Raw genomic sequence first — 23,570 nt, 5'->3', positions numbered from 1 at the left:
CTTTACCCAGCAGGATGTCACAGTGGGTGGGGGAAGGGATTATCTATTATATCTTTATGTATTATAATGACACAACTGCGTATAAAAGAGGATTCCTTTATTGCTTAAAGAATACAATTTTATAGTATAGGCGAGTGAAAGTGTATCACAACTAGTTACTTTTCTTTACACTGAGGATTTACCAGTCACAATTCAAATGTTTGATACTGCACCCAAAGAAGGGGAATAACAAATTCAGCCTGTATATCAAAGCACTTTACAAAGTCAAGAGGTTAATGACCCTTAACATCCTTTACACTGACCTGGAGTCAGCAATGAGAATCACAGTAGCACCTACACCTTTAAAAAAAAACACTAACTCTGGGCTGTTAAATCGGTCCTCTATCTTTGGTTCTATGAGACAAAAATAATCTGTTTCTGAAAGGTGTAGCTAATAGGCAATACTGTGGGTGGTTCAAGGTAAGAAGTAAAACAATATAGAGATTCTGAAACAATAACAAAAAAAGATTTTCCATTTATTTCACTACTTAACAAAAACTATTCTGATATTCACAAGCTTTCAAACAATTCTCTGTTAAAGAAATAAACCAGTTGAGGGTAAATGAAAACCCTTTCTGAAAAAATGACTACTAAACCACAAGAGAGGAGGAATCAGCTGCTCTGAAACAATTCCTATATACCACCAGAAGGACAACGGATCAGATAAGTAAGCAACTGGCTGTACCAGATCACTTTGTTGCCAGAATTTGCCATGACTACCTCGAGCGTGTCCACAACACATCCAGAAATCTACAAATTACTCACAACATAATGTCAAGACAAAATTAAACATAAGCAACCAGAAAACAGGGGAGAGATAAGATTAATGAAAAACGTTCCCAACAGCTGTCCAACTCAAAAAAAAAAAAAAAAAAAAAAAAAAAAAAAAAGTCAGGCTCTTGTATCTGACGTGTGACTGTCTTGTAATCCCCCGTCATTTTTCTCTTCACTGTCCATTCCCATGTGTGTTTTGTAAATGTCACACAGATATAATACCAGCAGTCAAACACATGTAATGTCTCTGCTTATGACAGCACTGGGAGAACTGGGTGCCAAAAACTGTCCCAGGAAGGAATCCAGACAGTTTGAACGGCACCCTGGGATCACATGTCATCCTCTTCGTCTTCATCCTGAGAGGAACCGGCCTGCTGGGCAGCGCTGGCAGATGCTGCTGCCATCTGTGCCTGTTGAGCAGCTTGCTGCATCTGCAACCACTCCTGCTGAGCGAGCTCTGCCTGCTGCTGTCGCGCCTGCAGAAACATAGGAAGGTAGTCAAAGAACCTATTAGGAAACTGCAAAGAACCACATTGTAATATCTTTTAATTAATTACAATCTTCAATATATAACTAACTCAGCATAAACTGGAGCCCAGGGATTGATTTATTGTTCATTATGCTGACAACAATACTTCTCATGAATTACTAGACATTGTGCATTCAAATATACTTCATGTCACATGTTTACATTGTCTTATTCACTTTATAGACATCTGAGTGAAGATAACTTCTGAGTCTTGCAGCTACTATTTCTGACCTACATGCAACCATCACTTCCATTACATATTTTCAGAAACCTTAGATGCTTCAGTATCTCTGAGAAGTACTTGTGCATGTCATTTTTTGAGAGCAGCCTCCTCCATTGCTGCAGATATTACATCACTGAAATAGGTTGAGTATAATTACTGTGCTTTCTCACATAAATACAAGATTTGTGTGATGGTTGTGTAAAATTTTAGAAGAGCATGGCAAATAATCACTGCATATTTATTACGTTTCAGTTAAATAGATTGAATTCATTTTGTGAATAAAAAACAAGATATTCATTATTATTACCATCACTAAAAATTGTACCTTGTTAGGATTTTGGAATTAGTTTTTTAAAGACACTAAACAAATCACTAATTACAATTCTGCACAAACCACCCATTCCAAACTTAAATGGTATGTCTCAACCCAAATGATTTCACAACACCGCAAATAAAGACTTGCGTATTCAGCATTGAGTCTACATCAGATGTACACCCATAATGTAACGTTTTGTATATGATACCTTTGCAAACAATTCCTGCTGTTGTCTGAGGAGTTCTTCTTCGGGGATTCCCAGGTTCTCCAGTCTGGAGCTGGCCTTCCTCCTCTTCAGGGCTACAGTTTTACACTCCTGCAGGACATCTTTCACCTCCGTGATGTATGATGCGAAACCAAGACTTTCAAGGGCTGATGTGTGAAAACAGTGAGTGAAAGTGAAAAAATTACCATCTGAGGTGGAGGACACTCCCCGCCCTACATTCCTCAAAACATGCACAGCACGAGTTCAGCAAGAACGGAACACACTGGAACAGGACTCACCATTGATGACATGTTCAGGAGATATGGTCTTCTTGTCGGACTTGTTGCATATTTCATTCGCCTCTGAGGATATGAGATGTATGAACTCTGTGCAGCAGTTAACCACAAGCTCCCTAGCGTCGTTTGCCACCCGTACATTGGGAAGAGTTTCTTTAATCATCTTGTTTATTGCTGCTCTGGGGATGGTGAGGTCGTCGTCGTTTCCAGACGAAGAAGCCATCGTGGCAGAAAACGACCACAAACTAAACGGATAAAGAACTCAGGTTCACAACCGTTAAAACGTTAGTAAACACAGGCCGGTCGCTCTCGAATTACAGGATTTAACGTGTGATGCCCCGGTGTAGACAGCGTCACAACAAGGAAATTAAATGTCACACAGCAGCCAGACGTTTCCTCAAAGATAGCTAGTCGGCTAATTAGCTTAGCTACGTTAGCTCGACTGCTAATTCTGTGCGTTTAGACAAACGAGGCGCAGTTTCAGCGAGCCGCTGCCGTAACATGGAATGTGACAAAATAAACTGTTCAAGAAACGTCAAAGCACAACTAAGGTAGCACGAAAACGCCACTACGGGGAAAATGCTTGTACTAGCTAGCTACTAAGCTAGCTAGTAGCCGCTGTCCCTGATGCAAGCAAGCCACAACCCAGAAGACAAGTGAAAGCCGAGTCTGAGAGCATGGCTACAGCTAGGCTAACAATGAACTGTCCCTGCATCAGCACAGAAATACTGCATGTGTAGGGAGACGTCGAGTAGAATACATTCATAGGGCACCGCGAGTTAGCCCCACGTTCACTGACCAAATGAGTCAAACATGTTAAACAATTACAAGCCAATAGTAACTCATTAATACATTTGTGCTATAGACAATGTTAGCTCAAATTTATCCGGATGCAACGTCAACAAAACAGCCGGATGCATATTGTTCCCAGAATGTATTCGCCACCGTCTACCGCCGTCTACCGTTCATTAATTGAACTACAAACATACACCGGTTAGTTTCACAGTCTGTGATAGTAGTGTCATACAGAGGGGGTCAAACCTGTCCAGTCCAGCTACATACCTACAGCACCTACATTAGTCATATTGTGTGTTTGATCTGTGGTACTCACAAATAACAAACCAGTGAAAGCATTATGAAAACATTGCAGTGAAGTATTATGGGAGATTTGTAAATCCAAGTAGTGTGACAGTGTAAGAGCAAGCAGCTGCATCCCAGATTAGGCCATGCCTAAATACATAATCCATGGTCACAAACAATGTTTCACTACGCAACAGGTTTACAAATACATTTTAAAGTATTAGTTGAAAGGTTTTAAAACAATTCATATGGCCCCTTAATGATACATTGAAACCATTTGAACTATTAGTATATGGAGGAACTTTCGGTCAAGTGTAGAAGTTATTTTAACAGTGCTTTATCGGATGCATTGTTGTTGTCGCTGTCCTTAATGGTTTTATTTACTGCTTATACAGTGTGTCCTTGTACGGCTTTGGGGCTTAACAAGTTACAGTTATGATAGGCAGGATGTGGTCTAAAGCCTTCAGTAGGGGATCACGATAAAGATAAAAAAAAAAAAACTGCAAATGTATAACTACTTTTTTTATTTTGTTCCACTTTTCATTGTTTCAGTGTTTCATTACAACAGTGCCCTACAGTATGAAACAATATAGACATCTATTACACAGAGGTCACAGATATTTTTCCCATTGTGGCATTGAATCAGTTAGTTGGTTTGTCCTTGTCCAGAGTAAAACTCTTCCGACTTCTCCAGCGCAGCAGCTTGAGGAAGTTCAGACTGGCATTGAAGACCTTGTCATGTTCAAACACCATTTTGTAAAATGTGTCAATTGGGAGGTCACCATTAGGGTCAGCATATTTTAGAGTGGTCATGGGTGTGTAAAGCGTATTTGTCTGATGACGAAAAGGAGGATCTTCCATGGTGATGATCTTAAAAGTATGCTAGAAGACAAAACAGAGAGCAAACACTGAAATAAGAGAAGGTCCCACTTTAGGTTGAAAGGTATTAAAGATGTAATGTTTGCAGGTGACGAATTCTATACCTCTGCTACATCCTCAGGAGTCTGCCCAAGGGTTTCAAAGATTTGGTTGTAGTTCTTCAGATAGATGTTTGTGAACATGTCAGCTGTCACTTTGTCAGCCTTGCTCAGATCAGTCTTCAAGCCCTCCTCATAGACTTTACGCTCAAACTCAGTAATTACTGGGCCTGGCTCAATCAGACTGATACTGAGGTGAGAGAAGAAGAAAAACAGAGGCCAAACATTGTCATTATCCTCTCCCAATCATTTCACCTTATTTTACTATATGTAGTTACAGAAGCATACAGTGCCTCTGATTTTGCCATTGAACAAAGTGTAGCTGAACATTTTGTGCCAAGTAAACGTCCCTATTCTTTTGCTTAATGAAAAAAAGCAGCATTGCATTGCTGAGCTGTCGTCTTTAATACATGGCTGACTACTGGTTGACGCTGTGTTAAGACTTGCAAAAAAATCTGGGTGTGCTGTGGTTGCTTTTGCTATGACATACTTAAAATAGCTTTTTGTTTCCTGGGAGTGATGACAATGATGAGCCTTTTTGTACAATGTGAGTGAGCCACAGTGATAGCATTTATATGTCCTTCCTGGAGAGAAATGCTCGGGCATGAAATGTCTTTCCCTTGTATCATATCTTAGAAACACAGGAGAGAGAAGATCTTACTTGAGATGAAACCTCAGGGCCTGGACGGCTAAACTTTCACAAAAACCCTCCACAGCAAACTTAGAGGCTGCATAGACATCGTTGAATAAAATCCCTGAAAAACATGAAGACGCTGTTAAGTCATTGCTTTGTAACTGTACTTTATCCAATCACAGTCAACAAATCAACCACCTTACCCTGAATGCCCATGACACTGCTGATAACAACAATGTGGCCTTTTTTCCTTCTCTTCATGTCAGGTAGGATTTCTTTCAGCAACCGCACTAGTCCAAAGAAGTTAGTATCCATGACAGTCTTCATCTCGTCAATGGACTGACACTCAATCGGTCCAATCAGCCCCATCCCAGCATTACTTACTATAAGGAAAAGCAGCACGGAGTAAGAAACAGAAACAATAAAAGATGACATTACAACAACAGAATTTTGCTTTGAGAATATTCACTGTTGGAATAGTATACTTTAGTTTCTGTGTGTCTTTGAAGGTTTTCTTTTTTTTTTACTTACTAAGAATGTCCACCCTGCGCTCAGGCAGACTGTCCACACAGTTTTTAATGGACGTCTCATCACATACATCCAACTGTTTGATTTCCAAGGTCCTTCCCAGGGTCTTGCCTGCTGCTTCGACCAGAGGCTCCCCTTTACTCAGATTTCTCATGGTTGCATAGACTGTAACAAACAAAATAAAGATTAACCCTGTTTTATAAAAGAAGCATTGTTGCAGTTGATTCCTGGACTTCTGCAGCTGTACTCCTCAAGAAAAAGTCTGTCAAATGACACCTGATGCCTCTATACTAACTGTGCAGATTTTTAACCTTAATGGTATCTGACATTGTACATAGTTTCAGTTTTTTACGTACTCAGGGTTTAAGATATCCACTTCTAAAAGCCCTGCTGTATGATCAGTACCGCAAAGGTCAATTAATATATGATGTTTAAAGCATTTAAAAATGAGAGAGGATTAACCAGACTGTTCCAGACCTAATTCCAGCCCTTATTATCAGGATTATCAGATTGCATTTTCAGGATGCAGATACTGAGACTGTTTCTTCTGATCACAGAGTTGTACGGGTGAAGTGGATAGATGAGTTGGTCACAGTGAATGGGACAATACTTCTCTACAGTGATAATAGGCTATTGAGTTATCACTAGCACAAATTTACATGGTAAGACAGAGGATGCATTAAACCTATAGAAATTGTTACATAATAAGTAACTGAAACACAAAAATGCTTTAAAAAATGCAACATTTTACTGATTTAAATGTAGTTTCTGTAAAATTCTGGCCTACCTGGGCAGCTGTAGGTGAAAAATGTCTTCACTCATCTCTGATAGTCTCTCAGTATTCAGTCAGTCGCTACTGTAGACTTTGTTCATTACAAAAATTTGATGTGACTGATTTAGTGTTTAAGGTCAGTTTTAAAAAGCATTTTTGAGCAGGTACTAGAGTTACAATTTGAAAAAATGAGACACCTTAAAGACGAGAACCTTTCTCATTTCTATTCATTCTTTACTTCTCAGCCTACTAGCACAGAATTAACAAAGACCTGTCCCAAAATTAAAAACTAATTAAAACTAAAATTATTCTCAGCAAGTTGATATGACGGTTTTTAAGTGGTATCTAATTTACCCATGAATCTCTTCTTCTCATCTTTGGCGATGCGAGCAGCCAAGGCGAGGCCAATCCCAGAGGAACAGCCTGTGATGAGTACCACCTTCTGGTTCATTGTGTCGGGTTTGGTTAATTTTTGTTTTCCAGCTTCAGTAGCAGAGAATACAAGAGAACAATAGAGGGGAGGTATGTACGCAGCATGGAGACAAACTGCTCCTTAATCCAAAGATCTGCAACTCAGCAAAAGCCTTGTGCACATGGGCCGCAGATTACCAAGCAAGCGTGGCCTACACGTGGTCCTGAAGCCCACTGGGATTTAGGGGCTGATGATAACAAGTTTGTGATGGCACTAATTCCCAAGTAGAGACAACATGTATACTGATACGACAACAAAACCACATTTTTGTAGGAAAAAAAAAACATCACTCAGTCAGACAATTCTCAAGATTTTATTCTTATAATGCCGAATTTATCAAATTAAATTACTCAAATGAAATCCAAGTTGTATAGAAGGAGAATTTAACACAGTCTTTTTTTTAATTACAAAGACAAAAAATTAAAGAATTTAAATGCCACTGTCCTCTTTGAGGCTTAGAATTTCCTGAATATGATAATCACCTTAATCAAAATTCAAACAATATTAACCCAGAATGGATCACAGCGAGATTTGATCTGCCACATTATATTTCAGACACTATCAGCTTGCAAATACAGTTGGAACAATGAATTGACTAATCAATTTGTAACTAATTTAATCCTCAATAATTTGAGGGAATTTTTACGAGAAAAAAGGCCACCTTCTTAAATAAAAATTTGAATTGATTTTGTGTATTTGCTTCCCCTCTATGACAGTAAAGTGTATATCCTGAATTGTAGACCAAATGCAATATTTGAGGACATCATGTTGGGCTTTGGTACAGACTTTTGCATTACTTTGTGTTATATAGATCAAACAATCAATTAATGGTAAAAATAATGAACTGATTAATCAACAATGAAAATCATCATTGGAGCCCTTCTTACAATCAAGTTTCTGTGATTTTTTGAATGTCATAGTTTGATTATTGCCTTACACTTTTTGATGATGTTTAAAACTTTGAAGAAAATGACAAAAACCAGTTGCATATGAGAACTTTGATGCACAACGTCACCGACCTTCCCTCTACCTAAACTGAAGCTTGAATATTCCAGAGTTATCATGATTTTATATATGCTTTGCACAGAAATAAGTGATAAGCAATGAATCTTTGCTATCATTTTGTAGAAGTTACAGATTTGTGAGATTTTTCAAATTTAGCCTTTGAGTTTTGCCAAAACATTGTCCCACATCTTTGGGTCCCAGCCGTGGAACCAGCCAGTGAAGGAAGGCGGCTCTTCTCCCTGCTTAATGGTGACCAGAGGGGTACCACTTCGACCAGAGGGGTGCGTATTCACATAGTCTTCAGCTGTGAGGAAATCAGGGATACATTTGTAAACAAATTCTCCCATGTAATTTCTCTGCCTTTCATGAGAGCTGTGTTTATCTTACCAATCTTGGATGCTCCAGATTTCTCTACCTCATTGGCATCCTTTCCAACCCAAATGTAGATCTAAAAAAAGGAAATAAAGGATGAGAAGAAAACAAAAAAAAAAAAAGCAAGCAAAAGTAAAGAAAAAAATAGAGAGCATACCTCATTCCAGGTGTCCAGAATCATGATATCATCAGGCGCCAGATTCATCTGTGTCAAATCACCAGGCACTTCTTCTGCCTACATATGGAATAAAGCAGTTAGAGTCACTACCTAAAAATAAATGAATAAAACAAAATAACAATATGTTATGTAGGTGAGCACCCTATCCTTGAGTCCCCTGCCTTATATGATGGTTTTGAATGCACTGTTCCCTGCTGTACAGCTCAGGTCTGTTTCCCAAGGATTCAAGGGCAAACAGACCATGAGGACACTCGGATCCAGATTCCTGGCTACTTGGTTAGCTGTAGCAAAGACTGCATAAGAGCATCTGGCAGATGTCCAACAGTCTACACCTAGTTTGACTTTTCCACCTACTACAAGCAATGCAAAGACCTGAAAGGGGTTTCCTGGTCTTGAGAGCAATAGTGAAGGCCAGGAAGTCCATATCCAAGGTAGGATGTTTTCATAAATGGAAGACTTTGGAACCCAGTCTGTAATGCCTTTTGAGGATTCTCAGGGCACTTTATGAAAAGTGGCTGGTGTGCAATACTTCACATGTTCCTGGATGATGTGCCCTGCAATATGCCAGCTGGATTAGATCAGATTTTTACTGTATCAGCTGAAGGAGACGTTTTAACATATACCCCTGCAAGACCCTTTCAAACAGGCCTATCAGATTGTAACTGAGTCCTTGTTCAATTAAAAATGCCGACAACAAGCAGTGAATGTGGACATATAGGAAAAAGATACCATAGAATTATTGATACTAAGCAAGACCATCACCAGAAAGCCTGGTGATAAAGTTTGGTTTAATGAACAGTGCAGTAGAGCAGCTATGAAAAAGCAGAGTGTTTTAAGATGATGATATCAAATAGCCAAAAAGCAAGTGTAACCTTCAGCCAAGAGGTCATCTTCTATTGGCATCAGTATTAATTGATATCCATTAGTTAAAAGCAATGAAATATAAATGCTCACAATCAGCCTCCCAGTCTTGTTTGAACAGCTAAACAGTCGTGCATTCTTGATTGCCGTCTGCAGAGCCCTGGAGGTCTGGTATTCCCCTTTCCCACCCAGTGCTGACCAGAAATCAGCTGAAAACGAGGAGAAAAGACGTTTTCGTCATTTTTTGCGTCTAACAGTTTTTTATACACAACAAAGGTCTATTTCAGAACTCACCTGACTCCATCTTCTCATCGACCTTAGTCACTGTGTCTGTTGGATACAGCTCCCTAACAAGTTCCGTAGCTGCTTTTATTTCCTCCTCATTTGCCCCCAATCCCTTCCATTCAAACACAGAATTTGGTGTCTTCAGCACAAAGACATCATTAGTGTTCAGAGAAGAGGCGATGGGCTCCACCTGGGCAAAAGGAAGCAAACTGTTGTTTGAATTGTTTATTGTGAATATTCTATACATACACATTCAGTGTCATAAATAAATATGACTGACCTCAACAGCCCGAGTCGCTTTAGTAGTAGAAATGCGGATATGGAAGAGCCGTGTGCTGCCAGGTTGAGTCTCGTCACCAGAACGCGATGTCCCTCCCATGTGAATGATCATTGTTTTCTGCTTAAACATGCTGACTAAATGAGGTGGTTCTTGACCCTGAGTGACACGAACCTGCCAAGACATAGAAGTAAAAATGGCTAAAACCTTTTTTGGCCTAAAAAGTCTTGAATTACAGATTATTCAGAATCAAACATTAATGGAAATGTTTGATATGATATATAGATTAAAAATGAAGGAGCTGGTCTCCTTCTATAAATATATTCAAAGTCATTTTAAATGACTGGGAAAAGAATAAAACTGAATGTAGATGTTTTTCAAACTGATTGAATTTAATACTTAAATCTTACTAATGATGGCTTTATTTAAGATAAAGGCCACAGTGAAAACTACTGACCCGGATCTGTCCATAGTTAATGAAATCCATGTACTTTGAGTTTTTGTTGCTATGACGTTGTTCAATAGGGAGCAGAAATTTGGTAAAGTCACTCATCCCTGACAAGTTGTGGACCGACACTTTATAACTGAATTTCAGTGAGGGGTTAAGTTTATCTCATCATCTCATGTATTCAATAAAAAAATTAAAAAGTAGGGCAACAACATGGCCTTTGTGGCAGGTCATTCACCATCTATCCTATTTCTGTCACAGTCCATTTAGTAATACAGGCACAAATATCCCAAAATAATATGTGATAAAATGACAATAGAAATGAAGGACTGAATAATACTGTAATGCAGGTTCTTTTCACAGACTGTGTCTTACCTGAGTTGCTACTCCACCCATGGAGTCGTCTAAGGCGACTGTGAGAATAGCTGATGCAGCCCGTTCATCGATTGTGCTTTTCCGCCCTTGCCTTCAGACAGAAAAACCACAACAGTCAAATAAAAATGTAACGTTCTCTACAAAGCCTGAAAAGTAGGAAACGTTTGCATTAATAATATTTTCAGGTAACTCTTCTGGTAAACGAAACTTTATTGTTACTTTCATCTCTTTATTACATTAAGAAATTTTCAACTTGAAATGCTTATAATTGGGAAGGCAAGGCAAGTTTATTTGTATAGCACATTTCAGCAACAAGGCAATTCAAGGTGCTTCACACAGGACATTGAAATACAACGACAAGGAAAAAGAGACATTTAAAACATTATAAAAGAAACATGTAAAAGGTGATTAAAAACAGCAAGTAAGAAAACAACAAATAGAATCCAAAAATATAAAAACACACACATAATAAAGTAAGAATTGCAGTGCAGAGTTTCGAAAGAGAATATAAAATTGAAAAAGTCAAAAGCAGCAGTGAACAGGTGAGTCTTTAACCTTGACTTAAAAGAACTCAGACTCTCAGCAGATCTGATAGGAAGCAAATCACTAAGCAATAACTTTAGGTACTTGTTCCATTTACTATTTGTTTTTTCTTCTTGCTATTTAAAATACTATATGGACATGGTGTTTCTACAATAATGGCAAATGTTATAATATAATTTTATATTGCAATAATTATCACTGCAAAAAAGTTTTATTTAGTTTTCAGGTTTTTTTTTTTCTTTTCATTGTCATCTGCATTTACACAATGCCTCAGTTTATTTTTTACTTAATTCTATTGTATGTTGTTATATGTTGAATTTTCAAGAAATCATTCTAATTGTTTTAAATGCTCCTCTGCAAGATTTCTGAAATACAGGGGTTGGACAAAATAATGGAAACACCTTCACCTCAAGATGATAATGCCCCAATCCATACAGCTAGAATTGTTAAAGAATGGCATGAGGAACATTCTAATGAAGTTGAGCATCTCGTATGGCCGGCACAGTCCCCAGACCTCAACATTATTGAGCATTTATGGTCAGTTTTAGAGATTCAAGTAAGACGTCGATTTCCACCGCCATCGTCTCTGAAAGAGTTGGAGGGTATTCTAACTGAAGAATGGCTTAAAATTCCTTTGGAAACAATTCACAAGTTGTATGAATCAATACCTCGGAGAATTGAGGCTGTAATTGCTGCAAAAGGCGGACCTACACCATATTAAATTATATTTTGTTGATTTTTTAAGGTGTTTCCATTATTTTGTCCAACCCCTGTATGTGTCTCATTCTGACCATAAATGATTATTCTAAACCAGAAGTAATTGTCTGTTTTCCCCAATTGTTACTCATGAAGAAAATTAAGTCTTTAACCAAAAAGGACATTTTGATTCAACATTTTTATCATGATAATGTTTCATATCCTACAAACAGTATGTGTGATGTATCCCAGTTTTGTTTTTTAAATAGAGCAGTATAGTGTAGTCCTTATTTATCTTGCATTTGTATGTCACTATATTGTATAAAGGGTGTTGGGGTATTATCTAATTAAATAAAAAAAAAAAAATGTAATTGTAACTGATTGTTGTTAGTGAGGAAAAAATTCATTCAAATTACTGTTTCTTATAAAATTGTTGGTGGTTACTATTTGAATTTACATCATTTTTTTCAGTAAAAATCTATTGAATATAATTTTCAGTTATTTTCAGTTAAAGGACTTTATTTAAATTAAAGCTGTCTGTTGTTTGTAATACATATACCTGTTATTAAGGATTGTCGTAAAAGCAAAAAATGTGATCTTAATTATTGCCCGGTTAAAAAACACCTGTTATGAAAGTGATGAAAATGGAACCAAATGTAATATGCATAAGTAGATATTTAAAGAAAAACACTACCTATGATATTTTCTAATATGAGATGGTAGTAATTTGTAACCATTATGTGTGAATATATGTATGTGCTGCAAGTTTTAATGATCAGTAATGAAGCAGAGGTGGACTGATATTTTTTTTTGAGGCTGTTATGTCACCTACAGAGAGTTCAGCTTTAAAGACTGCACTCACCAGATGTAGATGATATGCTTCTCTCTGCCTTGGGAATCGTAGGAGTACTGTATCAGGTAACAGTCACCCCCAAAGAATTGTCCATATTTGGCTTGGTCCACTTCTGCTTTATCGTTTCCTTCCACACGCCAAATCTACAGACATTAATCAGTCACATTTCACCACTTAAGTAGAACGGATATTTAAAGAAATAAACTTATTGCACAAGTTCCACTGTACTAATATTCTTACCTGAACTTTACCAGAGCCATCATCCACCATGCCGTGGTGTGCAGCCATGGCCTGGTTGCTATGGAGACTGGAGGCGTCAAAGGGAATCTGCTCCACCTTAGCAATGCTACCGATGGTGTAGGGCTTTGTTGGGCCTGTGGTCTCATCCTTATCCAACCAGTTGAAGAAGAAATCCTTAAACAGAGTTGTCTCACTCTGTGATGGGAAAATCTCAATCTGCACACAACAGAAATAAGAGATGTAAACACAACCATATTCAAAGATGAGTAGTGAAAATATAAGATTATGCTCTGTAGATTTTTATTAAATCACATTACCTTGGTGTTGTCTGGGTAACTGTGTCTTGTGATAAACTGTCTTGCTATATTAAGTGCTGATTTGCGCTCTTCAGCATTTGCCTTCCTCCCTGTAGTTTTGGGTGAGGCAGAGTGTGGATAAGTCAGAACATATAGCTTTAGTTGGACAGGAACCACAGAGCACTGTCAACCTGCATCTATGATAAATACACAAAACAAACCAAAGAATAAGAACCTGTAAGAGTGAATGAGCGGATATCATGTCCCAGTACCTTTCCAGACAAATAAGTTGTGTCCCTTGTTGTCCAGGATGTAGCAGTCCTCCTCACTGAGTAAGGATTGCTGGAATGGGGTTTTATCTGCGACCTTAGTTTCTGTCATAGAACCAGCAGCATCCGAGATCTAAAGGCATGGTCAAAAGTTGTCATTTGGCACATTGAGAAACTGAAAACCACTGTGACAGGGATTCTTTTAAAATACAAATAATTGCACTTATTCACCTTATACAGAACTGCCTCAGGGATTCTCTGTTCATGCTCAACATCATCAACAGAACTTTCTGGAAGAACTGCAGGCCTGGGTCCAAGCACCTATAAATACACATATTAAATGCATAGTATATAATTCTTGCATTTTCAAATAAAAATAGTATCATTATCAATGGATATTATACCACTGACACTGATCCAAATGAAACAAAATAATGAATGAATATGGCTGACCTCTCTGTTTTAATATTATTGGAAAAATTACATATGATGTAGGTACACATCAACCAAAATACAACCCTGACCTAACTGTTTCTGTATGTTTTAATCTGCATATATTATATTACATATATATATTATTGCTTTATAGGCACTTAGTGGTTTCATCAGCTAATTACTATGGCTAATGGGGTTCTCCATGAGCCCAAAATGACCTGTTAAAAGTAAAGATGTATTTAGTTGTTTCACTTGAGGAATTTGTGTGATTATGGTATTTTTTTATCTGCACTCGTCCTACTTGTTTGAAGTGTGTGAGGCTCATTTTGAACATAATGTGCTGCACACTTTTAATACCCCTCAGCCAAATATGGTGTAAGATTCTGTTGAAAGTTATCAAATCAAATTTTATTTAAATAACGCCAAATCATAACAAAAGTTATCTCATGACGCTTCACATATAGAGTTGGTTGAAACCAGACTCAAAGCCAATTTACAGAAACCCAACAGAATCCTGCCAGAGGTACTGCCCTATAATTTAGATTAGATTGTCTTTGTGTAAAACTTATTACATACATATTCATATTTGAAAGTACTCACATATTATAACTGCACAAGGCCATTTAACCTTGAAAAAGTAGTTCAAGGTCACTTATTTTCATAGGCTTCTGCTCCATGGAAAAGATGCATCCACAATATAAATCTGGTGCAGATATGTCAATGCATTCTGCAGATAATGCGATTATGCCGTTGAATGGACAAACAGACGGACGTCAGACAGACAACAAAACAATTACAAAACCTCAGCCAGAAGTTGGTTGAGGGGCAAAAAAACAAAAATAAAAAAAAAAAACACTTACTTTCAAGACCTCTTCTGGCTCACTGCCCTCATCAATCATGTGTAGCTGACAACTCCCAGTGCCCTCATTGTCACGGATTCCAATGGCCAACTCTGTGGCTTTGATGCGTTCCCAGAAATTGCAATTAGAACCAGACCAATGGTAGATATTCTGTCATTTGACACAAAGGAGCACAGGACAAAAATTACATATTTTACAAACTTATATGTTGCCCGTTTCTTTTTTTGTGTGTATTCTGGTCATCTAGTCGTTGAATCACCTTTCCCAAGTCAATAATGAAGCAGTCTCCTTTGTTGAAGCTGCTCCATGACACAGACACCTCCTTGGCTCTGATTGCATGACGACCTTTAACAAGCAGCACACGTTGCCTATCCACAGCATTTGTCACTACATGCTTGAAGCCAGAAGCTACTCCACCTGCCTGTGAAAAGTGGTTTAAATATTAGATTCATAGATAAAATATTTCAACTACTTATCTTTATATTTCTAATGACACACGAGTATGGACTGTTTTCCAGATCCATATTTGAGACTGTGACAGGTCATTGGTGTTTTGCTATATTTCCACTGAGCTTGTTTTCTCTCTTAACTCCCCCATGGGAACCTTCCATGGAGAACCTGAGGGAGAAACCAACCATGACTCCAAACAGATCTCAAAATAGCTCTGTGAAGAGTTGTGATTCTCAGACAAATGTACAATACTTCCACAGTCTGCATGGCTTATATTATCATTTGTTAGTTCAATAATTCCTTTTCTTATACACAGACAGTAACATCTGCTTCCCACTGTAATCTCATTTCAAAGGTCATTTGGGTTTGTCCATTTCTATGGTATCTCCCATTTTGTTTCAGAATGTAGTGTGCTGTATTCTGTGACGTGACAGCTTGTAGTATTGTGCCTATGAATGAAAAAGTGTTGCCTCTCAGGCGCTGCTATCGGCAACATTTCTTCAAATACGTGATCTAACAGGATTAACTGCACCCTGAAATGACATGCATGCATATACAGTCTCTCATTTCACCTTGTACACGATGCCTTTGGGGAAGTAGCTGAGAAAGGTGGAGGACTCTTCATTTTGAAACTCAGTAAACTGTTGTGGAATTCCTTGCAGAAAGTCGTCCAGTTGAGTCATAAAGATGGCAACAGCTCCTCTCTCATCCTGGGAAGCTTCTTTACCTACAGTAAAGCAGATAAAGTTACACATGCAGACACTGGTAATGATAGTGATTTGCAGATTTATTTTAAAATGAGCTCAAATGTTGCTGTGGATGCTGATAATGTTATTAAATAGTGAGAGGAATATAAGCAAACACTAAATTCATATTTTGCCCTTTTTTATCAGTAGTTTATGAATGTAGATGTTATGACAATTCAATATGTATTTTTTTTATAAGTTGCATGCTGTGAAGACACCAAATAAAAATACTCTTGGGTCTCAAGGTGAATTAGTTTCTACAGATAATGATATTTAGAGCATGAACTTATACATAATAGACACAAAATGCTGCTAAATCACCAGAATCCAGCCAAATTTTTGAAAAATATGGAAAAAATGAATGTGCCCTCCCACATTCAAGAGAGCATACAAAGACAAATACCAGAGCAGAGGTAGAGCAGAGACTCAAACTGTAATACCTGTCCAGCTGTGAATCCTGAGAGAAGAAGGAGTTATGGTGCAGAGCACTACATAACTGTCTCCTGTGAAGAACTGTCCATGGAGCTCAGAAGGGACGACCACCAAATCCATCTTCTCCACTCGCCATATCTGCAGGCCAGGCGTCTTCCCGGCATTCTCGAAAGCTTTGTGGACAACCATAGTGCTCGGGCCTTGAGATGAGACATGTCTTTATTAGTGAATAAACCATCAGGTCACAGCGAAGACAAACATGGCCCTTAACATTAGATCAAATGATTATTCCAATACTCAACAAACAAAAAATAAAATACTAACTATTTTAAAACAATCTATAAGACACATTCAGTCTAATTTAACATGCAGTCTTATAAAACTTTAATTATGGATTTTATTGAGGGATTTTCACCATTTCAATAAAATATACTTGAAATGCTTATTTGTTATATTCATGATTTGTCGAGTTGATTAACTAACTGACTCAGATTGACATGAACTTTATCAATCCCTGGGGGAAATTCCTGAAAGAAAAAAATATTAGTTACAGCAGCTTTGTACAGTTTTGAGTCTAACCACTGCTGAAGTCATGGAAATGTTGTCTTTACTTTTGCATTACATGAAAAATATCTATGCAATGCAGTATATATGAGCCACTTGTGGTAGCCTTTAATCTTGATATTACCTGAAAAATGAATGTGCATAATGTATTCAATTAACAAAGAATTTCCCTTAACTTAATGCAGACTAAATGGTGTTTTATTTCTTCAGGTCTACTGAATCTGCAAGTTCAGTGTGTTTTTTTTAATGTGGTTACCATCACCTGATGTACCAGACAGAGAGTGTACATACCATTTACAAGTAGTGCCTAGCAAAGAGGTGTGGCAATTTTGAGGCATAGCCAACACTCCTCAGCAAAAGACAAAAATGTGAGTATGCTTTGGTATTGTTCCAAAACAGCATTGGCAAAAGTTATAATGCATATGTGTAAATGATAAACTGAGGCTGAATATTGTTAAAATTGCACTTGTTTTTCTTTAGACATTTCAAGTCGTTCATGTTATTCAGATTTTTAAGGAAACTTTGTAGATGTAAACATTATCAAGATGTAATTTTTCTTTTTTCACTGTTATTCTTTTACTGGTCCGGCCCACCTGAGATCATATTGGGGTGAATGTGGCCCCTGAATTAAAATGAAATGAGTTTGACACCCCTGATCTACCAAGTTCAGTAACAGCAGTGTCACCATATATCAAATAGAATTTAACGAGACTGCATAAATGAATAATATTCCTCTATTTTTCAATCTCCAAACACCATTTTCTTAAGGTCAAGGTCAAGGTTTATTTATAAAGCACACTTAAAAACAAACACTACTGTCCCAAAGTGCTGCACATAATCATGAAACAGGATAAGAGTAAAAGACAATATATAGAATAAAACAATACTGGCACAATTCGTGCGTTAAAATATGAAAACAATAGGTAAAAACACTAAAGACTAATTTAAAACTCTAAGATAATTAAAATGTCCATCTCAGCTCCTTAAGCATAATTTGCAACATATGCATGCAATCATGTTATACTGATTTCATTTTATATATAGTTTTTGGAATAAAATGAGACTTTTGTCGTTATAACACGATTATGTTCCATTTTTATTTTTACAACCTTAAAACAATACACTTCCGTAGTTCTGTCCAAATGCAGAGTAAACACTGATACATGTACTTACCACCAAGTAACTGCACAATCTACAACTTTAGCTCAGTGTGTGATTTCATCAAAGTGTGCAGAAATATGCAGATTTGAACCCTTTCATGCATGAATTATGAGAACCTTAATCAAGATTTTTTTTCCTGAGTGTTTTATTCCTCTTTAGGCATGAAAAAAAAAAACCCAATGTGACTGAATTTTTTTTTTTCTTTTAATAAATCAACCTGTTTTTCATGGAGTTACAAAAATGTCCACTCAGCTACACCATGAATTTTATTCTTGAAGCAAAGAAACATGTATTAAAACCCAATATCATAAAGTGATATAAAAACAGTGAAATGAAACCATGTTTAATGCAGCTAATCTGATGTTTTCTCACATTTTAACATATTCTAATTCTAGTTATTACTCACTTCATGGAGATAATATGCAAAAAATAAATATTAACAATTGATTTCCACTCAAGAACCAATCAAGAACAGCAAAGTTACAGTAATGGTATGAATTGCAGTTCATGAGATGATGCATAAGTCTCCACTGTGTTGGTTCATATGGAACTAAAACAGCAAAACCCATGAATATACAAGAGTAAAGCTGTAGAGTAACTGTCCACTGCAGTGACCACTATGCATGAAAGGGTTAAACTTTGCATTACCTGATGAGGACAGAGGGCAGATGCTGGGTGAGAAGGGGTCGATCCGGTGTTCTCCGGTTCACGGCTGCTCTTCCAGTCTCCGCACACAGTCGGTGCACTAGGTCTGTTATATATAACCCTGAACCACATCCGCGTACAGTCCAGGAGGCGTGGCACCGACCGCATCCCGAACCGACCCATCCAGCCCAACCTGCACCACTGATGCATTACCCACCCCCATCACACAGGAGAAACCACAGCTCCAACAAAACGAGACATGCAGCATGGAACGACACTATAATGCACTGAAATGAACGCCTCCTTCTCTGCAAAATAAAACACGAAAATAAAACTGTGGTGACATATGGACCACACCGGCTACAATAACACTGTAGGACCCTCCACGTCACTGTTGCAAATAGTGCAAACCCGAAAAATATAACACTGTCATTATGGAATTCAACCTTCTCTAAAACTGAGTGGTCAAAAGCATGGACATTACCATATAAATACTGTATTACAAACAAAATTAGAATTTTACATCTCAAAATTTTACATAACGTATATCCCTCCAATGTTATTTTGTCTCGATTCTCTGATGTGGAAGAAATATGTAACTTTTGTCATTCTTACTCTGAAACTACTCTACACTTATTCTTTTTATGCGAACATTCTTTTAATTTCTGGTCCAAAATTGACAAATATATCATATCTAAAAGTAATAATAAGATAACTATAACATCCCAAAATGTAACTAGAAGCACTCGGAGAGCGCAGACCTCCGCCAAGGCTGATCAGTGCCCCCCCCCCCCCCCACGCCAAGGAGGTTATGTTTTTGCCAGGGTTTGTTTGTTTGTCTGTCCGTTAGTGTGCAACATAACTCAAAAAGTTATGGACAGATTTTGATGAAATTTTCAGGGTTTGTTGGAAATGCCCCCCCCCCCCACCCCCCACCCCCGATCACCACCAAAATTTAATCATTTCTTCCTTATCCCATTTCCAACAAACCCTGAAAATTTCATCAAAATCTGTCCATAACTTTTTGAGTTATGTTGTACACTAACGGACAAACAAACAAACAAACAAACAAACAAACAAACAAACAAACAAACAAACAAACAAACAAACCCTGGCAAAAACATAACCTCCTTGGCGGAGGTAATTACATATTTTAAACATGATATTCACAGTTTAGAATTTGTTGTAAATTTGTTCATCCTGTTTGGAAAATTTCATATACATAAAAATAAATACACTAAAACACACCCAAATTTTAAAATCTTCCTACTGGAATTTGAAAATTATATTAAATCTTTAGAATTTATCCATAATAAAAATAATAATAATAATAATAATAATAATAATAATAATAATAATAATAATAATAATAATAATAATTAAAAAAAAAAAGCTCTAACACCCTGGCTATTTATAAACAACTCTGATTTATTTATTTATTTCTCTCTTATTTATATTTGTTAGATCTGTTATTTTTAGATAGATAGATACTTTATTGATCCTTTGCAAGGAATTGTTTATTTATTTATTTCCTTTAAAAAAAAAACAAAACTATTATTTGTATACTATGCTTTGTGTCTTTCATTATTTTCTTAAACTTAAATGTTCAAATGATTTTTCCCTTTTGACATCTTGTTTGTTCAAATTTTTGTCCTGTATACGCAAATGTTTTCAATAAAGTTGGAAAAAAAAAAGAAAAAGAAAAAATATAACACTGTGCAGGCATGGCTCAATATTCTGCTCACAATTGATTTTACAATTTTGTGCAAGACTGATGAGGAAGGTACAAGCCATATTTTATATTTTAATAATATTTTTTAATGATTAAAGTGTTGCATTTTTATGATGATATAAATAGGATGCCTTGTGTGTCTTAATTTCCTGAGGGATCAATAAAGTTCTGTGTAATCTAATCTAATCTAATCTAATCTGAACAGTCTCTTATGGTGAATTTTAGTGGAAAAAAACTGACAGATGTTTTTCTACAGTCATGGGCCCTTAGAATAAAAATCACTTTTCTCCACCTTACGTGCTCCTGCCCACCTCAAAAAATCCTGCAGTAAAACTCAGCACACTTACTTTTCATGTATCTTAGGCCTTCATCCACTCATCTTGACTCCACTAACTTTATTAATATTATTTTACATTAAATACCCAGCGTATAAGGTATGCTAACTGATGCCGTACTTTACAGTAATGCACCATTATAAAAGGGTTATAACATATTCATAATTATTTATTTACAATTACTTTCCTGGTTGTTCATAGATTATAAACAATTTATAGGTGTTACATTATACATGAAAAATCTGTCTCCTGAATAATGTTTAATTTAAGAAACTTTTAAGAGATGTAGAAATCTTTTGTGGTCAACCCTGTTGTATTATCTGAATCATCCAAACTCTACTTTTTAAAAAGCCTAGATTTATGCAATATGCTGAATTGCAATGGACAACAACAAAAATATTTAGTTTGCTACCAGAGGAAAAAAAATCTGACCTGTCTTATATGGAGTCCAACTCTGAAATAAGAATTTCTGCAGCATTTCAGGACCTAAAGTTAATTTTCCACTTTTGCCTTATTGTCTTTACCATCTGAATATATGAGTTGAACTAGTCAAATCTGCTTAGATGATATGAACAGTCGGGTGAAAAATAAACCTGAGTATAATAATGTCTCCTGCTGTAGGAACCAACAGTAATCACCATTGTGTTTTGGTTTGGGTTAACTCAATTAGTTGATCATTATTTGGGGCTCCATGGATCCTATTTAGCACCACTGGCAAACGGATCTCAATGCTAGCTTTGAGGAGAATATGAGATCACCGCAGGTGTTGAAAGCATCTGAATTTTTAGTGCTAAAATGTGGCATGATATGGAGCTTATGGCTGTATATTAACTTGTGTATAACTCCCTTCTAAACCCTTCTGAAACGACCACAGGATATGTCTTCATGGCCGCATAAGACATGAGAAGCTACTCACTGCATCATTTAGGGTTAAATAACTTGTTACCAGCTGAAACATAATCACCCAAGCAGTAATCATCCAATGGGAGGAATTTACCTATTTGCTTAGATAATTCTGGGTGGTGACTTTTTTTTATGGCTGGGCAGTGTAGGTAACATTTATGTAAAATCAAGTACAACTGGGGATTTTTCTAACAATAAAAAAGTCATTGTTGACCTTATTAATACATTTTTATCTGGATGTTGATGCCTTTTGTATAAGGTTACTGGCTAAATGTGCATTTAAAAAAAAAAAATCAAACGTTATTTTGGCCTATAATAAAGGTATTTTTCGAGACCAAATTAATTCTTATAAATGGCTTTGTATGTATAAATGATTAAATTCAAAGTATGTAGTTGAATAAAATCATATCAATTTATAGGAATTGGCATTTAATAAAATAATGTTGACAAATGCATTTGGATTGTAAAATTCCCATATTTATAAGTACATTCTGAATGCAGTTCTTTCAATTTCAACTAAGCAGTTGTTAATTTTGTTGAAATATTCTACAATGACATTTATAGAGAACAGCTCTCTCCTCCATTATCCAACTAATACTGTACATACAAATAAAGAGTTCAAATTCTAAGACCATCACACTAAGACATGTGTAATGAATACTTTAGAGGATGTGTGTTCTGCAGTATATTCCATAATTTTCAATGATGTACAGTAGGTGTTTTTAAATGCATGTTTTATAATGCAAAATGTATGGTGTATAAAAACTGGTTGAGCAAGAAAAAGGCAATGATTAAACATAAATATTCATTATCAGTTAAAGCAATTGCAGTTCAGTATCAGATGTATGACCACATTTGTGAGTTAGAAATTTGATTATTGTTTCAGGAAACATATTGTTAAAAAGGCTTGTACAAACAGGCATTATCTGGTAGAAGGAGTAGACATGTCTAACATGAGTCATCCTGTTCTTATGCCCTACAGAAGCTCTGTTATGCTATGAACAGCTGGCTGCTTCTGAATGTTCACCATTGTCCTCTGTTCAGTGAGGAAGTAAAATCCCTCAAAAACCTGTATCTATTGGTGCTTACTTTGTATTTATGGTCAGTAAATACACTCCAGGACAATTCACCAGAGGTTTAATACACACGAGAGAGCACGCCTTTGACCAAATGCCCATTCTCGAATGAGGTTTCAGAAAGACAAATAACAGATGAAGCTATTATTCATGGGCCAAAATCTTAGATATTTTTATTGTTGCACATACATGTGATCTAGTATTGTTTTGTCTGGGAGCACAGTTGATTTTGCAATTGCATTGTTGTTTTTTTTTCTTGGCTGGACTCTGGGTGTACTTGTGTGGTACTCAGCTGTCAACTGCTGGTGCTTGTGGCCATTTTTGTGGCAGCGTGACATAAAGAGAAGGCACAAATCTCTCCTGTGAGCTCAAGGAGTCATGTCAGGTTAGAACTGATTCCACCAGTCTAACTGCAGGAGCTGCATCAGCACATTCTGCATTATTGTGTTGAGTACACACTGCTGTGTTGGGGATATACCGCCCCACCTCCATCAGACAAACATGTACAAATTTGCACAATGAGTACAGTCAAATACCAGGACACACGTTGTGACCTGTGATTGCTTTGCGTATTGCAAGAGTATTAACAGTTTAAACTCCTATAATATACAACAAGGTTTAAAAGACTCACATGAAGAAACAGACAGCCCTCATCACCTTGGTGAACCATATGGCACAATTACAGGTT

At 36.8% G+C, this 23,570-nt stretch overlaps 3 protein-coding genes across 3 annotated transcripts; all 3 read right to left on the bottom strand.

Moving 5' to 3' along the window:
• Positions 1 to 386: 386 nt before the first annotated feature.
• dr1 (down-regulator of transcription 1) lies at positions 387 to 3,334 on the bottom strand. The gene is made up of 3 exons (XM_030131746.1): positions 2,386 to 3,334; positions 2,090 to 2,253; positions 387 to 1,289 (listed from the first exon to the last, which is right to left on the bottom strand). The coding sequence occupies exons 1-3, from the start codon at positions 2,603 to 2,605 to the stop codon at positions 1,143 to 1,145; spliced, it is 531 nt and encodes a 176-aa protein (XP_029987606.1). The 5' UTR covers positions 2,606 to 3,334; the 3' UTR covers positions 387 to 1,142.
• Positions 3,335 to 3,969: 635 nt separating this feature from the next.
• LOC115417707 (retinol dehydrogenase 8) lies at positions 3,970 to 6,947 on the bottom strand. The gene is made up of 6 exons (XM_030131745.1): positions 6,728 to 6,947; positions 5,605 to 5,766; positions 5,277 to 5,456; positions 5,101 to 5,194; positions 4,446 to 4,629; positions 3,970 to 4,344 (listed from the first exon to the last, which is right to left on the bottom strand). The coding sequence occupies exons 1-6, from the start codon at positions 6,822 to 6,824 to the stop codon at positions 4,105 to 4,107; spliced, it is 957 nt and encodes a 318-aa protein (XP_029987605.1). The 5' UTR covers positions 6,825 to 6,947; the 3' UTR covers positions 3,970 to 4,104.
• A 195-nt stretch (positions 6,948 to 7,142) lies between these two features.
• On the bottom strand, positions 7,143 to 18,956 carry scinla (scinderin like a). The gene is made up of 17 exons (XM_030131740.1): positions 18,840 to 18,956; positions 16,475 to 16,666; positions 15,861 to 16,015; positions 15,098 to 15,259; positions 14,839 to 14,988; positions 13,775 to 13,864; positions 13,547 to 13,676; positions 13,296 to 13,384; positions 12,979 to 13,194; positions 12,748 to 12,881; positions 10,647 to 10,737; positions 9,827 to 9,997; positions 9,556 to 9,736; positions 9,355 to 9,470; positions 8,380 to 8,457; positions 8,238 to 8,298; positions 7,143 to 8,154 (listed from the first exon to the last, which is right to left on the bottom strand). The coding sequence occupies exons 2-17, from the start codon at positions 16,653 to 16,655 to the stop codon at positions 8,003 to 8,005; spliced, it is 2,157 nt and encodes a 718-aa protein (XP_029987600.1). The 5' UTR covers positions 16,656 to 16,666; positions 18,840 to 18,956; the 3' UTR covers positions 7,143 to 8,002.
• Between the last annotated feature and the right edge of the window lie 4,614 nt (positions 18,957 to 23,570).

This window comes from Sphaeramia orbicularis, chromosome 4 (assembly GCF_902148855.1).
Source record: "Sphaeramia orbicularis chromosome 4, fSphaOr1.1, whole genome shotgun sequence".
Taxonomy (NCBI): Eukaryota; Metazoa; Chordata; class Actinopteri; order Kurtiformes; family Apogonidae; genus Sphaeramia; species Sphaeramia orbicularis.
This window is presented reverse-complemented; position numbering and strand designations above follow the sequence as displayed.

Bases quoted from the DNA above. Each gene is read 5' to 3' on its own strand.
- LOC115417707 (XM_030131745.1), bottom strand. From the start codon at position 6,824: ATGAACCAGAAGGTGGTACTCATCACAGGCTGTTCCTCTGGGATTGGC. The intron at 5,195-5,276 runs GTAAGGTGGTTG...CATGTTTTTCAG, and splicing joins CAGTGTCATGGGCATTCAGG to GGATTTTATTCAACGATGTC. The intron at 4,345-4,445 runs GTATAGAATTCG...TTTGTCTTCTAG, and splicing joins CTCCTGAGGATGTAGCAGAG to CATACTTTTAAGATCATCAC.
- scinla (XM_030131740.1), bottom strand. From the start codon at position 16,655: ATGGTTGTCCACAAAGCTTTCGAGAATGCCGGGAAGACGCCTGGCCTG. The intron at 9,998-10,646 runs GTAAGACACAGT...ATGTCTTGGCAG, and splicing joins TGGGTGGAGTAGCAACTCAG to GTTCGTGTCACTCAGGGTCA. The intron at 9,737-9,826 runs GTCAGTCATATT...CCTTTTGCCCAG, and splicing joins AAGCGACTCGGGCTGTTGAG to GTGGAGCCCATCGCCTCTTC.
- dr1 (XM_030131746.1), bottom strand. From the start codon at position 2,605: ATGGCTTCTTCGTCTGGAAACGACGACGACCTCACCATCCCCAGAGCA. The intron at 2,254-2,385 runs GTGAGTCCTGTT...TTCACACATCAG, and splicing joins TCCTGAACATGTCATCAATG to CCCTTGAAAGTCTTGGTTTC. The intron at 1,290-2,089 runs GTATCATATACA...ATGTTTCTGCAG, and splicing joins AGCAGGAATTGTTTGCAAAG to GCGCGACAGCAGCAGGCAGA.